Below are 14,765 nucleotides of genomic sequence, written 5' to 3'. Positions count from 1 at the left end.
GCGATTTCGGCTTTGAGCCTTTTTCCGAGATACCCAGATCGAGACAAGATGTTTGATACCATTTTCACCTCCTGTACGTCCAGTAGCATGTCATGTTAGCTTAGCATAAACACTAGAAGTCTATGGGAGTCATTAGCCTAGCTCCATTAAAGTGTAAAAATAAGCCTTACAGCAGCTCAGAAGCTGTCTGATGTACCCAGTGTATTGTGGGTATTTGAAATGCACGTGTTGGAATTAAAAAAACAAAAATACTAAGAGTCGTCTTGTGGGAAGTTAATTTGTGATGGATCTGCCACGCAGTCTTAAAATTGTACTTCTCATGTCTGAACATTTTTAAGATTTTTGAAAGAAGATATTGTAGTACCTTATTTTTAGGTGAGTAAATTCAGTGCCTTTCAAGACTTTTTAAAGAGCACAGAGGGCGATAATGGAGGTGTCGTGTTGCCTCTGTAGTTGTTGGATTGCCAAGGTGATAGGTCGTAACAAGCCATAGGGGACATGAATGTGTGTGTGTGTGTGTGTGTGTGTGTGTGTGTGTGTGTACAGGCCTTCTCGCGGCTAAGGTTAATCATCTGTTTAGCTGAAACCGACCGGCTGATAAATATTTCACCGGGCTGACATGAGCTGACGGGGTAAGCGATGACCAGCGGCAGCCAATTGCAAATGAGTGAAGGGTCAGGAGATAATTATTTATGTAACACATTCGGTTTGTATCGTGTTCTGTCACAGAAAAAGAGGACAGAGCGAGATGTCCCTCCCTGGCCCCGGTACCACGGCGTCAAAAACCAAAATCTGTTCTCACAGATATGATGACAGTCTTGTGATTGGGCTCCTTCTGCTTATTTGTTTGTTTGTTAATCACATGTTCATCACACTGTCACGTGTAGCGTCTCATAAACCGCTGTAAAATGTGGGGGACCTCACCGCTTCCTTGTTCCAGTTTCAGAATGACTTTGATCAGGGTTGCAACTTCAGTTGAGGTCTCTCCGGCTCTGTTTCCTGGAATGTGGGGTTTTACACCGCACCGCACCAGCAAGTCACAGGCTGATGGTCATAGCCGTGTTGTGGAGCGTTAGGGAGCACGTTGACTGTGGCCATAACCGTAGAAATGTGAGAGTGATGAGGCTCTTACTAGGGCTGTAGTCTGTTAGTCGACTGGTCGATTTATTGGTCGATACGTTCTTGGTCGACCAAAATCTGATTGGTCGATTATTTGCCGTGTTAATTTTATCAGGAGTAAAGCACTAAGTGCTAATGGGGGTGTTTTCAGAACAGCCTGTTTCACAGGTAACAGTCTGTCTTCAGAACACCCCCCTTGTTTTCACAGTTTTGGATTAGCCCAACCCACTGGAGACAGATAGGTAGGCCCGTATGTTCTGAACTGAAGAAAAAACTAGATCTGGTTTTCCGAATATTTGCTTAATTAAGAAGGTTTAATGAACATTTGGTCCTCTACCATGTCAAAGACGTCGTCAGTGTGGCAGCATTTTACCAAAATAGATGGAAAAAAGTCGAATGCAAACTTTGCAAACAACAGTTTGCTTATCACAGCTCAATGACCAACATGACATATCACCTAAAACGGTAAGCTAACATGTCTGCGTCAGGTTGCTCCGTCAGTTTTGAGTATAAACATATCAGAATTGGCATATTTCAAAGTTTTAGTCTAATCGTTTTATAACTGCAGGCGCACACACCCGTGATGACGGCAGCTTGACATAGTACTATTTTTGGAAATCATAGGCTATGATATTGCGTAGGTGCACGTGATGCAACGCTGTCAGAGCCAAGCAACTCCAGTGTGTCATTCTGTGCAAAATAATTAGGTCAAAAACGACTTAATATACTGCAAATACTTGTTGTTTATGTTTATTTATAATTCATTTAGGCGGACAAGGCTACCAGGTAGGCTACTGCCCAGTTAATTAATCTAAAAATAGTAACTTTTTTTTTTTTTTTTTTTTTTTTTTTTTTTGTATTCCTGCAGCCCCCCAATTAGTCAACTTTTGGTCGAAATTTCAGGACTTTAGTCGACCAAGATTTTCTTTGGTTGGCTACAGCCCTAGCTCTGACATGACGCTCAGCAAGGAAGAGCAAAGGCCGGCTGAACTGCAGATAAAAGACAATGTGACCCATAACGCACACAATTGTCCTGTTGAGGCTTTTTATGGCAAAGATTAGATTAGATTAGACAACCAGCAGGAAGTAACATCAAATCACATAGTAATCATAAATCCAATCAGTCAGTCTGTCACAATGGAGAGTTAACTTTTAGAGTGGAAGAACACACCACAGTGCTTATATCAACGTGTGATGACAGTTTGTGTGCAAGTGTTGGTCAAACTCGTTGAGTCCACCGGTGTGGCGCTGTGGCAGACACTTCACTCAGCTCTCCGTAGCATTCACATTTTTCAACCTGCTGACAGCGGGAATGGCAGCGGTGACTCATATTGATGGTGAGAGTGCGCTGCTTTATCGTAGGGAAGTTTCTCTTTTCCCTTCATGGAGGTCAGAGGTCAGAGGTCAGGGTCAGGGTCAGGTACAGAGCAGCGGTCCTGCAGCTGGTGGGGCCTCAGTGTCACTTGACAAGGACAGATGATCTGAGGAACATGGTTACATCAACCACAAGCCGCCAACGAGTTCTGCATTTGTGCCTTTTCCTTGCATCTGTCTGCAAAATTAACAACAGGGTGCAGTAAGAGTTACACCAAAAATATTCCCTGATATCGTCATATGAGTGTTTTGCTACTCTGTTCCACCAACCTGATGTCTTACAGTGCTGCATTACGTTTCTGACGGCAGCATCAGTGCTTTCTTTGTAATGAATAAAAGGAGAACTGGGTAATTAGAACAGACAGAGAAAAGAGCGCCACCTACAGAAACTCCATCAGCAGAGGATCTGAGGAAAAAGGCGTCCCAGTGTCTGACTGACAGGTGAATTCTGGGAGGTGTAGTGCCGTACTGGTCATCAGTCCAGCTTTGTTTTGCTCATCATGCCCACACGTGTCCTTGTTCTCCTCAGACGCTGAGAGAGAGGAGGACAAACCCCGAAGAGACAGAAGGAACGAAGGAGAAGACGACGACAGCGGCGAGGGAGGAGGGAGAAGATTCCCCGTACAGCCGATGCAGCGCCGTGGACCTGGATAAGGTGTGTGTGTGTGTGTGTGTGTGTGTGTGTGTGTGTGTGTGTGTGTGGGAAGAGCTGGTATGTGGTAAAGAGGAGAACGCTTGTGTCTGTCCCGTGTTCAGAACAGGAACCAGAGAGTGAGCGGTCGATGGAGGTGGAGTGAGCAGCCGGCCGGTCATTCACCCCGCCCTGCTCAAAAACACGCTCATCCGTACGCCCTGACTTTTCATGCTACACACACTTCCAGAGCATGTCCAAACATGCACACACACAGAAATGCTAGCTACATGTTATTACCTCATGCCTCACCGTTACATGTCTGTGTTTAACCCTTTCCTTCACCTAAACTGAGGATTATAGTCCCAGGTCTGATCCTCCTGCAGCTGTGAAGCCTGAACTAGCCAAGCCGTCTGTTCATCAAGATGACATTATTTATTTTGAAGTATAGATGAGGACTGATCAGTTAATCAACTGTCTTTATCCATGACAACTATCTTTGAGTACCTCAAGGCGAGGAAAAGACACTTGTGCCTGATCATGATGTTACAGTATCCAAAATCCCAGACATCGTCTAGTCTCACTGTTAAATAATTACTAAGAGTTTATTTATTTATTTATTTGACTGACTGTTTACTCATTTTTAGCTAATTTTCAGGTCATTTCATGTTAATTTCCTCATCACCTTAGTCACCATGTTTTTATAAGAAACCAAGTGAATGTGCTCGGGTTTCAGAGGGTTAACAGCTTGTGACAGCAGCCTCGGGCTGCGTTCACACAATAATGTCCATGTCAATCTAGCATCACTGGCACCTAAATATCTAATTTTAATAATTACAAACATAATTTTGTTGTATTTTACAAAAAAAAAAAAAAAATGTGTTTTGCTGATTTGCTACTCGCCTTTTTCCTCTCCATGTGGTTGAAAGGAAAAGAATTTGTTCAGGTTTCAAAGGGACGTGGATATGTACGCCCAGCTCTAGTATAGAAATATTCATCCATGCACTAACAAACACACACACACACACACACACACACACACACACACACACACACACACAGGTATGCACTGATCTGAGTTGTGCAAGCCTGATGAAATAAGGCTGTCAGAGTGTTTTGTCCTCCCTGATGTGCTGTCAGACGAGCCGCCGTCGTCCTTGCGGGGCTCGGCGCAACGACAGGCTCAACCTGCTGGTCTCGTTCACGCTGCTGCCAGGTGTCCGTGTGCTGAGTGAGATGCACATTGTAAACCTGACCGTGGCCAGACTGCAGAAACATAAAATGCCCTTTAGTTATTCCACTAAAAACACCACACACACTGGAAATCCAGTCTGTTTGGCTGCAGAGTATAAATGCAGGAAATGGCTGTGGTTTATGATGTGGCTGCAGTGTCGGCTCTGCTCACACGGCCGCAGTCTGCCAGCTAACCTGAAAACTGCCTTAAATAAACTACGTTATCAAGATGTGAAGCTGAAATTAATTTGCCCAGCGTCAGTGTCAGAATCGGTGGTTGCTCCCTCCGATAGTGAGGCTGTCACGTGGCGAGTCGGCTCTGCACAGCAAAACCATGCCGGGAAGCTTTTTTCTGCTTTTCATGACATTTCACTTTATTGAACTGCACTGGTGAAGCAGGAGTGTTGCTGCAATAGCTGTGTGTGTGTGCGTGTGTGTGTGTGTGTGTGTGTGTGTGTGTGTGTGTGGTGCTGACTGATGATATGACAGTTTGTTTTACCGGCCATGTCAGCTTCTTTCATTCTCATTGCTCTGATTCCTGAGCAATGACAAAACTTCTTGTTGGCATTTTTAAAATTTTCCATGCAGCAGCTCCGCTAATAGAACCTGTGAGTTTCTATTAGAGGAAACTAACTACAGTGGTGTGGCTGTGAGGACAGCTGATACTAGGCTGGTGAATTATAACTAGTATTTACCAGAAGGATCAACAAATGCTTATCTAATACCAGTATACAAAAACCCAGCAGTTTTACACAGTTATTTTCTACCTTCTTTATCATCTGTAAAGCTCAGTCAGTCCAGATTATCAGTGTAAACGTGTAAAAGACTAAATGATACACACCCAATTTTATTTATCAGTCATCTATGATACTTCAGTGTAATTGTTCAGTATAATGCAGGGTTAAAGGTGCACTATGCTAAATTGCATCCAAGTTAGGACCCTTTAGAATGAACTGAATACAGGAAAAGGTGAAGAATAAATAAGCTTTAAATTTGGTGGCTGAGTCTACATGGTTCTCAGTATGAGGCCGAACTCATTGCTAAATTGTGCTTATTGCATATTTTTGGTCAGTTGAGTCTCAGCGTTCCACACTTCAGCCAACCCTCAGTTTTGCACAATCCACATGTAATTTTGATAAAAATCCAAATGTGTTTATAAAGCACACTTAAAAACAACCAGATTGATCAAAGTGCTGTACATAGGCATAAAAGACATCAAAACATAAAAGAGACATAAAAACATAAAAACATAAAAATATAACAGCCATAAAATACAAGATTATACAGCTCTCAGGCTTGGCTAAAAGCCAAGGAGTAAAAGTAAGCTTTGACCAGTGATAAAAGTGCTGCTCATTTCAAGAAGACTTTTTCCTTCGAAAACTGGCAGGAACCGATTTGTCTCATTCTTTGAGGTGTTGACCGACCCTCCCCCACCCCACCCCCACACACACTTTTTTTTTTTTATATATATATATAAATGTAAAATTTTAAGCCTGAATGTGCAACTAAATGACTTGTCAGGAGGGACAATTACACTACTCACAAAAAGTTAGGGATATTCGGCTTTTGGGTGAAATTTCAGGATGAACCTAAAATGCATTATAACCTTTACAGGTGAACTTAATGTGACCTTCTGTAAACTTTTGAATGCACATGTCCAACTGTTCAGTGTTTCAGTACTTTTTGCACAAGTTGCTGTTCTCTAACAAGGAGCTTAACGTCATAATTCACATCAGGTGTTTGATCCATGAATCAACCAACAAATTTTCTGGTTCAATTAGAATTGGTATTTAAACAGTCCTCCTCATCATGCTGTTCACATCTTGACATCATGAGACCAAGACGACATGTCAGTACAGAACTGCCCTACACTTTGTGAATGGTACAGTGACAAGCCCATGCTACCTGAATAACATCATTAATCCAGTCATTGTGCCCCTGCATGAACAACACAGGCCTAATTTCATCTTCATGGACGACAATGCTCCTGAGGTTGCATCATTAGGGAACGGCTGCTGGAGACTGGGGTACCTCAAATGGAGTGGCCTGCACTTTCTCGGACCTGAATCCCATAGAAAACCTATGGGATCAGCTGAGTCGCCGTGTAGAGGCTCGGAGCTCTGTACCCCAGAACCTCAATGTCCTGAGGGCCGCCCTTCAATAAGAGTGGGATGCCATGCCTCAGCAGACAATAACTCGACTTGTGAACAGCATGAGACGTCGTTGTCAAGCTGTAATTGATGCTCAAGGGCACATGACAAGTTATTGACACTGACATTTTTTGTTGTGGTATATCCACCACTGTTGTTGGCTTTTGTTTCAAGAAATTGTTTGAGATGAGGAAATCACCAGTGTACGCTTCTACTTAAATGCCCTACTTTCATGATATAATATCACTGTAGCATGAACGTTTTATATTTTCCATAAATTTCACCCAAAAGCCAAATATCCCTAACTTTTTGTGAGTAGTGTATGTGCCGTACATTAACCAGTTATCAAGAGTTCATCCCAGCATCTGTTCTTTTTCCTTGTTGTTAAATGTCCCACTCACTTTCTTCACTCCCTTGAGTGTTTCCCCGTTCAGACAGCGATGAGAGACAGAAGATTGAGGAGAAACATTCACATAGAAATCTTGGTGTGATTGTGTTTTCTCTGATGCGTGCCAGGAAAACGGTGTCAGTGGTGACTGAGTGAAGAGTTTCAGGTACAGCATGTGGTTATGGTGAAGGTAAATGTTAAGGGGAGGTGTTTTTTTTTTTATTATTATTATTTTAGACCTTTATATCAGTTAGAAAAAATTAAACCAGATCACTGCGGAAGAGTGATTTGTTCTGGACTCCACCCAGCACTTTTTTTGTTTGTTTGTTTGTTTTTTGCAAACAGACTTGAATCAAGGGAATATCCTCTGTCAACTTTTCTTTTGTATTTTTCCGGCCTCATTCTTTATTGAATCACATTTTGGAGTTAAAATGAGCCGCGTACAGCAGAATAAAGCCTGAGTTCCTGGATGGCTGATATCACAGCAGCGAGGAGTGGCGGGGTCAGGGCCGTGTTGATGTGACACAGTGATGGTGAGGGGTTGAAGTGCACACCGTGCCGTGTTTATGGTATGTTTTCAGACATTATGGGTGAACAGTCCAGGAGTTACTGCGGTCTTATCACGATTTCACTGTACGTGTCTGCACGCGGCTTCCTGCAGCACGCTTTCCCAATCTTAAACATTCCTGTGGATATTGCAAAACTGATGGCAGATCTCAGTCAAGATCTCAGTTGATCGTGCAGCCGTACCGCCGCTGCTGCATGTCACACGTGTGGCTGTAAATAATAATAATAATAATAATAATAATAATAGTAATCTAATAATAATAATAGTAATAGTTTTTATTTGTAATGCACTTTACATAAAAAACAAGTGCTACAGAAGGCAGTACCAATATGCAAAGTTAAAAATAGAAAACATGATAAAATATGTGTTGCTGAAGAGCTTGTAAACGCAGCTCAAGTCAATCTGTGGTTACTGAGCTCAGTTATATGTGTGATAACTGCAGCACTTCACACACACACACACACACACACACACACACACACACACACACACACACACACACACACACACACACACATATTCACACAGCGCTCACACACACCAGTCACTTCCCAGTTTGGCTTGTCCCTAAGAGTGGTTGATCTATTTCTAGCTCTCTCCTGCCATCTGCTGGCCATCATTTGTCACTGCACTTCTGTCCTCCAGCATCACATACACACCGTCCCTCTGCTCCGGTGCAGCACGGAGCCGTGCAGCACGTTTTCCTCCAGTTTCTCATGGGGCATGCGTGTGTTAACAGGATCTGGTGGACTGGCGGAAGCCCCTGGCCTGGCAGGTGGGCTACCTGGGAGAGAAATACGACACGTGGGTTCACCAGCCAGTCGACAGGCCCATTCGGCTGTTTGGAAACCCCTTCCTGGAGGCCAGCACCAAGACTTCCTGGTGAGTCAGGAAACACACTCTGTCTCGCTGTTTACCTGAAAAACTTGTCAGGAATTAACGGCAGAGATGCTCAGAAGACTGTGATAAATCTTTTTTTTTTTTTTTTTTGGTTGTTATCAAGACTGTAACAGAAATAGATTTAATTGATCCTGTTGCTGATGAAAACATGACATGTTGATGCATGAGGATTTATTTGGAATCTGTTCTTAGGTAAAAACAGATTCTACGTACAATCAAGAGCACTCTTATGCACAGAGCTCACATGTTTGTGCAAACTAATTGGTTAAAATACATTTTCTTCAATTCTGTAGTCGTATAATATTATAGGATTTCAAGTGCAGTAACATTTTGATCATTTGTAATATATTTTGAAATAATTATTTTCATTATTTTACAAAATATTATGGGGTTTTAAAATAATAATAAAAAAAACACTATCTTTTTTCTTTTTCTTTTTCTTTTTTTTGCCTCCAGATACATTGATTGAATTAGGAATACCATCCCATGCCTATCTTTTCCTGTTATTTTATATCCACTACTAGTTTGGTGTTCACTCCCTACAGCAGGGCCTCCACTTCAGAATTATTTTTAGTTTTATTTTTTTTGTTGTTTTTACGTATGGAGTCTGGTGCTCCGCCCTCTTTAGACTTTTGCACATTCCTGACTTCTTGTAGCTTGATCAGGTTCTGCGTGTGATTTGTGTGTGTGTGTGTGTGTGTGTGTGTGTGTGTGTGTGCGCGTGTGTGCGCGTGTGCACTCGGCCCTGTGCTCTCATGCCTTTTTCTGGGGACTGATGGGACATTTACATGAAGTAGTTGGACTGACTGGTTCGTGCTCTCAGTGTACAAGTTCAATGGAGTTCATCATCATAAGAGCGCAGGTGTAAAAAAAACTAAGGCTGCGGCCCAATGCTCTTTATATTCAGTCATTGTTATGAATTCACATAAAATGCAACACCTTGGAAAAAGGCCTGATTGTTGTTCCTTCCCAGACACACAGAGTCACACCTGTTTGTCTGAGCGTTTTAGTTTGAATGTAAAGTTGGATAAAAAGTGACGGTGCGGTCTGTTCAGGTACTGGGTGCCAGCGGTGTGGCTGCCCATCGTGTTTTATCTCAGCTGGCACTGCTACACCACCTTGGCACAGGAGACCACCAGGCTTGTCCTCACTTCAGGTAACACACACACACACACACACCTGCATCATACACACTACACACATGGTTACACACTTGCATACACCCATTCAGATACATAACACTTCACATAGCTGTGCAATAACATGTGTTTGCTTTTACATACGTACTGTGTGTGTGTGTGTGTGTGTGTGTGTGTGTGTGTGTGTGTTCTCAGACTACTCCATCCTGATCCATAAGTACAGTTTCCCGGTGCTGTTTATGATGGGCTGGTTTCTGTGGTCGTTCATCGAGTACTGCATCCATCGCTTTGTGTTTCACATGAAACCGCCGGCCCATAACTACTACCTCATCACCATCCACTTCCTGCTGCACGGGCAGCACCACAAGGTACACACACACACACACACACACACACACACACACACACAGCTGCTGAGCGCAGTGGTTTCATGAGAGAAATGTTCTGCTCTGGCCTGGTTTACTCTCTTCTGTATTGTTTTATTCTGTTTTATTCTGTTTTGTTCTGTTGTGTTTTATTCTTGTCTGTTCTACTCTGTTCTGTACACTCCTGGCATTTCTTCATAAGGCTCTCTTAATATTTTCTTCAAAGAATGAAAAGTGATGTTTGCTGATCAAATTGTAAGTAGTTTTAAAAGATTAGAGGCGCCACATGTAGCAGCTCAGACATTAGTTTCATTTCCATAAGCAAATAAGACCCAAGAAAACCGGCAGCGTCTCTCAGCCTCCTGCAGTTTCCATTGTGAGCAACCAGGTTAGATTTGGTTAATAATCTGTTTGGTTTTTTCACAGCACAAAACAGGAACAGTTACTTTGGAGTAATCCACAACTGTATGCCTGTTCCACTTTTGAAGCTGCGTAGTTTCAGTTTCACACAAGCTTACCTGGTCTGAAACTGAAACAGATTTCCTCCAGAAAAGCAGAACCAAACAAAGCGTCTTCTTCGCTCCACAGTCTCCGTTCGACGGCTCCCGGCTGGTCTTCCCCCCCGGCCTGGCCTCCATCGTGGTGGGGACGTTCTACGTGATCCTGCAGCGCTCGCTGCCGGAGGTCCTCGCGACGTGCGTGTTCGTCGGGGGTCTGTGTGGCTACGTGGTGTACGACATGATCCACTACTACCTTCACTACGGCTCGCCCAAGAAGGGCTCGTATCTGTACAGCCTGAAGGCCTACCACGTCAAACACCACTTTGAGCACCAGAGAGCAGGTGAGCGCCCAGCGGGAAACACAGAGAGGAGAAACACAGCGGACAGACCATCAGCCTCTTTTGTCCTGATGTGATTTTGATGTTTCCACCCCTGCTGCTGCGTTTGCCTGTCTGTCAGCAGGATGTTTCCAAAATGCACAAATAGATTTCAATCACAGTTGATTCCATTTTGGTGGTGATCATATGTTTTCGGGTGCAACAGCAGGTTGGATAGATGTTGGACACTAGTGGAGGTTTCGTGTTGTCCATCTTGAGTCCTCGTGTCTCACGGTCTAACCTTTCTTTGTTCCTCTGTCCAGGTTTCGGCATCACCTCCACGTTCTGGGACCACCCCTTCAACACAGTCATCCCCGATGAGAAGTTCTAGAGCAGAAACGGCTCCAACCCGAGGGCCAAAGGACTTGTTTCATCATCAGCCTCCCTCCGTAGCCACCAAGCCACATGCCATATCCACATACCCAGCCTCTTCAGTCTCTGCAGCCATAACGTCCACAAGACATGAAGACCAAATGTTGACTCCTCACAGCCCGCCGCATCCAAACCACGCCTCCTTGCCATAATACACATCAGCCTGCTGCTTCATCATAGTCAACACCCCACCCTCAGCTTGTCCCATGCTGCTCTGTCCCCAGTATCCTTCATAATAATCCGTACACCACAGTTTCTGCTGCGCTCTATGCTGGACAAAACTCACCTGTCAGTCATTAGCTGTTAACCAATCAGCACATCATAAAGCCACAACCAGGAGGTGGGCCATGGTGGGTGAGAGTGTGGACCCGTACACATGCATACACACACTTACACTTACACACACATGCACAAAAACGGAAGTGCACATTGTAACACACATTGTAAAAAAAAAAAATAAACAAAATACTTGGGTGTATGGGACGTTTTCAGGTGGGGAAGGGATGCTGTGCACACAGAAACATGTAGACAAACACACACACACACTGTCCATGCCTCACTCACTATGGGAGAGCGAGCAACAGGAAGTGAATGAAGGTGGGTGAATGTAGAAGACAGACATGGGAGCAGGACGGGAGAAAAGAGAGTTGATTGAAAGTGTGAAAGAGAGAGAGACAGAAAGAGAGAGAGAATCGTTACCATGACGCCAGGTTCACGCTTTAAACGCCCAGTCAGTCTTTAGCCTTCCCCCGTAAAAAACCTCTGCTCGACAAAGCCGCACGATGTCGTTCAGCTCACCTGCCGCTCGCCGCCAGCCACTGAACTACAGCTGCCTGCAGCTCTTACCCTGCAGGGGGCGCTGCAGCCTCACTCACTGTGTTTGCTCTCAGTGCAGCTTCACACTGAACATCTGGTCTCAGATATCTGAACATACTGAGATTTGTCCGACCGCTCCGATATAACTTATTAATCAGTAGAATAGACGCGCAGGAATGCAACGCGGTGTTCTCAATGTTTGAAACCACTTTGAGGAAATGTATTTTTCAGGTTTGCTGTTATTTTGCCTCTGTTTTCTAAGTTTTTGTCATTAATTACGCAGCTAAGACATTTTGTACAGAAGAGGATATGTGACTCCCCCCCTCCCCCTTATTGCACAAGCTTTATGTTGTCAAAGATGTTTTCAGCCAGAGGATGCGTTAGTGTGTAGGTGCAGTTAGAGGGTGAGATGAATGAATGAATGAGTGAGTGGATGAAAGAAAGAAAAGCATGGCTGGTGTCAGAGAGACAGAGCTGAAGGCATGAGGCCAGCCTGCCAGACCTCCTGCTGTGGGGATCTCGAGGTCAAAGGTCTAAATTCCTCCTCACAGTTTCAGAAGTAATTTGTTTCAGAACCGACACAGCAGATCTTAAACTGCAAGATTCTGGGAAATTTGATGAAAATTCAAAACAACAAGAAGGTTTTTGTTGCCTTTTTTGTGATCTTTCAGCGACCCAGCTGGGACGGGTTGGGGGCCACCCAACCCGTCCCAGCACTGGTTGAGCCGGCCCTGCAGATCCCCGCAGGATGACGATCAATCAGGCATCTGACTGGACGGCAGCAGGTCCTGACAGTGACTGGCGGATCCTCAGACTGTCTCTGAACAGCCGACACTGACAACTGAAGCCCAACAGTCTTGATTAAAACCCTTTTACCCAGAGAATCTCCTTCCTGCAAAAAACAGTTTTTATCCAGTTTTTCTAGTTTGAAGAGTCACTGACATAAATATGTACATACATTCTTACACGTGTAAAAAATATATATATATATAATACATATATATATATGCAAAACATGTTTTAAGATATTTTTAACTTTTTTCATAAGAGTTAAATTCAGTGTAGATTCCTTTTTTTCTTTTTCTACAAATTCAAGGCAGCAATAACTTGCTAATGCACCAGTTCAGCCTTAAAGAGGTTGTCTTACCAAAAAAAAAAAAAAAAAAGCTGTACTTCATCACTGTCTAATAAAGCAGGTTTTACTAGGATCCACAAGGGCTTGTTGGCTTATGTCATTCCTACTGATTCAGCACCAAAGGACTCATGTTACACACAGCACAGCTGATTTCAAAACGTCTTGTGCTCCACGGTGCCGGTGGGGATGAATGGTCATGTTTTTTTTACCTGTTCAGAAGTGATGAGGATGTTGCACAAAAGCATCTACATAAAGAACCAAAAATATTTGATTATCGCTGTTGATAATGATGGTGGAGATGACGACAATGATGGTATTAAAGTGTAATAATGTGTATGATGTTCATGATTGCGATGGCTGCTGGGCAAAGAGAAATGATTCCATCTGTTGGAATGAACTGCAGATCTTATTTATGTATATTTATATGATAAAGGAGAAAAAAAATAAAATACAACTTGGAAGCTTTAATTCTGACATGAAATTTTCCTTGTGCTAAATTATGCAGCATCAAATGAGATTTCCTAAATCTGTTTACCGTAATATCTTCTAACTATTTTTTTGGAATTTAAAATGTCTATGCAAATGCAGATGGATTTGTAAATAAATGTCTGTATATTTCGGATGTCTGTGTATCGTGTTGCTTTTTGTTCCCCTCCTGTGACCCAACAGGCTTCCATGCACGATGTTACAGACATACAGTACATTCTCCCTGCTGTCTTTGACACTGGCATGACTGAATTAACCATAAACTGGCAGGGAAAAAAAACAACATAAATCATAAGTACAAAACCCTTTTCAAATCACCTGGGTTGCTGTTATTTGAAGGCCTCAGCTAATCTGCCTTCCTCAGTTTTCTTTTCAAATATCTGATCATCCTTATACATACTGGACCTCTCTTTTATTATATATTATATTTTTATTACATATTTATTTTATAATTTAATTAATCAACTGAACTAGTTTATTTGCAGCCCTACCGTGTGTATGCACATAAATATATAGATATAGATAGATATGTGATACAGCATCTTGAGCATGTCCCTCTTAGTCCATGGGCCAGACCAGATATCGGTACCACTCAAGGTGGCAAAACTTCCTTAAGATTTTTGAAAAGATACATGTCCATAGATAATATTTTGCTATGATAACCATTCCTGAGTGGTAGCTGTATTATAGTTTTCAGCGCATGAAGTTATCCACCCCCTTAAGAAATTTGCATTTTAGATGCTGGTGCATATTCTGGTTTAGGCTCATGTACATGCTATTTGTCAAAATCTAACAATATCCTGTCCTTGGTATCATTATAAAGGAGACCTTCTAAGTTTTCATTTAAGCCTAGTTGTGAATCTTTCTGACCAATATAGAGGTCACTGGAGCACATTAAACTGTCAACAATGTACATTTTTACACAATTTTCGCCTAAACTGTATACTACCTTTTAGCCATGTGTCATCTAAGAACAACAGGGACACAACATACAAAAACTGGTATACTCACAGGACCATAAGGATTCAGGAAATATATAATATACTCATACTATTTTATTGTTATGAGTCATTGTGAGCCATCTACAGGGTCCAAGGATCAAGCGAGATGAAGCAGATGTCCAGTCTCTCATTGATCTTATACTATAGGCATTTTATGACAAAAAGCGGGTGAACCTAAAAATTGCAGCAGAAACTCTTTCAACTTTTTTAG

The 14,765-nt window shown here is 42.8% G+C and overlaps 1 protein-coding gene across 1 annotated transcript in view; it reads left to right on the top strand.

The window, feature by feature from the left end:
- Window positions 1-13,144, top strand: part of fa2h (fatty acid 2-hydroxylase) — a 34,958-nt gene extending 21,814 nt beyond the window's left edge. The window contains exons 2-7 of the mRNA XM_030054571.1: window positions 3,023-3,148; window positions 8,203-8,345; window positions 9,419-9,519; window positions 9,698-9,870; window positions 10,456-10,708; window positions 11,008-13,144. Coding sequence (XP_029910431.1) covers window positions 3,023-3,148; window positions 8,203-8,345; window positions 9,419-9,519; window positions 9,698-9,870; window positions 10,456-10,708; window positions 11,008-11,075 — 864 coding nt within the window. The 3' untranslated portion in view covers window positions 11,076-13,144. The remainder of the gene's footprint in view (window positions 1-3,022; window positions 3,149-8,202; window positions 8,346-9,418; window positions 9,520-9,697; window positions 9,871-10,455; window positions 10,709-11,007) is intronic.
- Window positions 13,145-14,765: the final 1,621 nt, after the last annotated feature.

Source organism: Myripristis murdjan, chromosome 6 (genome assembly GCF_902150065.1).
Source record: "Myripristis murdjan chromosome 6, fMyrMur1.1, whole genome shotgun sequence".
NCBI lineage: Eukaryota > Metazoa > Chordata > Actinopteri > Holocentriformes > Holocentridae > Myripristis > Myripristis murdjan.
The sequence above is the reverse complement of the archived record's forward strand: the minus strand, read 5'-3'. Positions and strand labels throughout refer to the sequence as shown.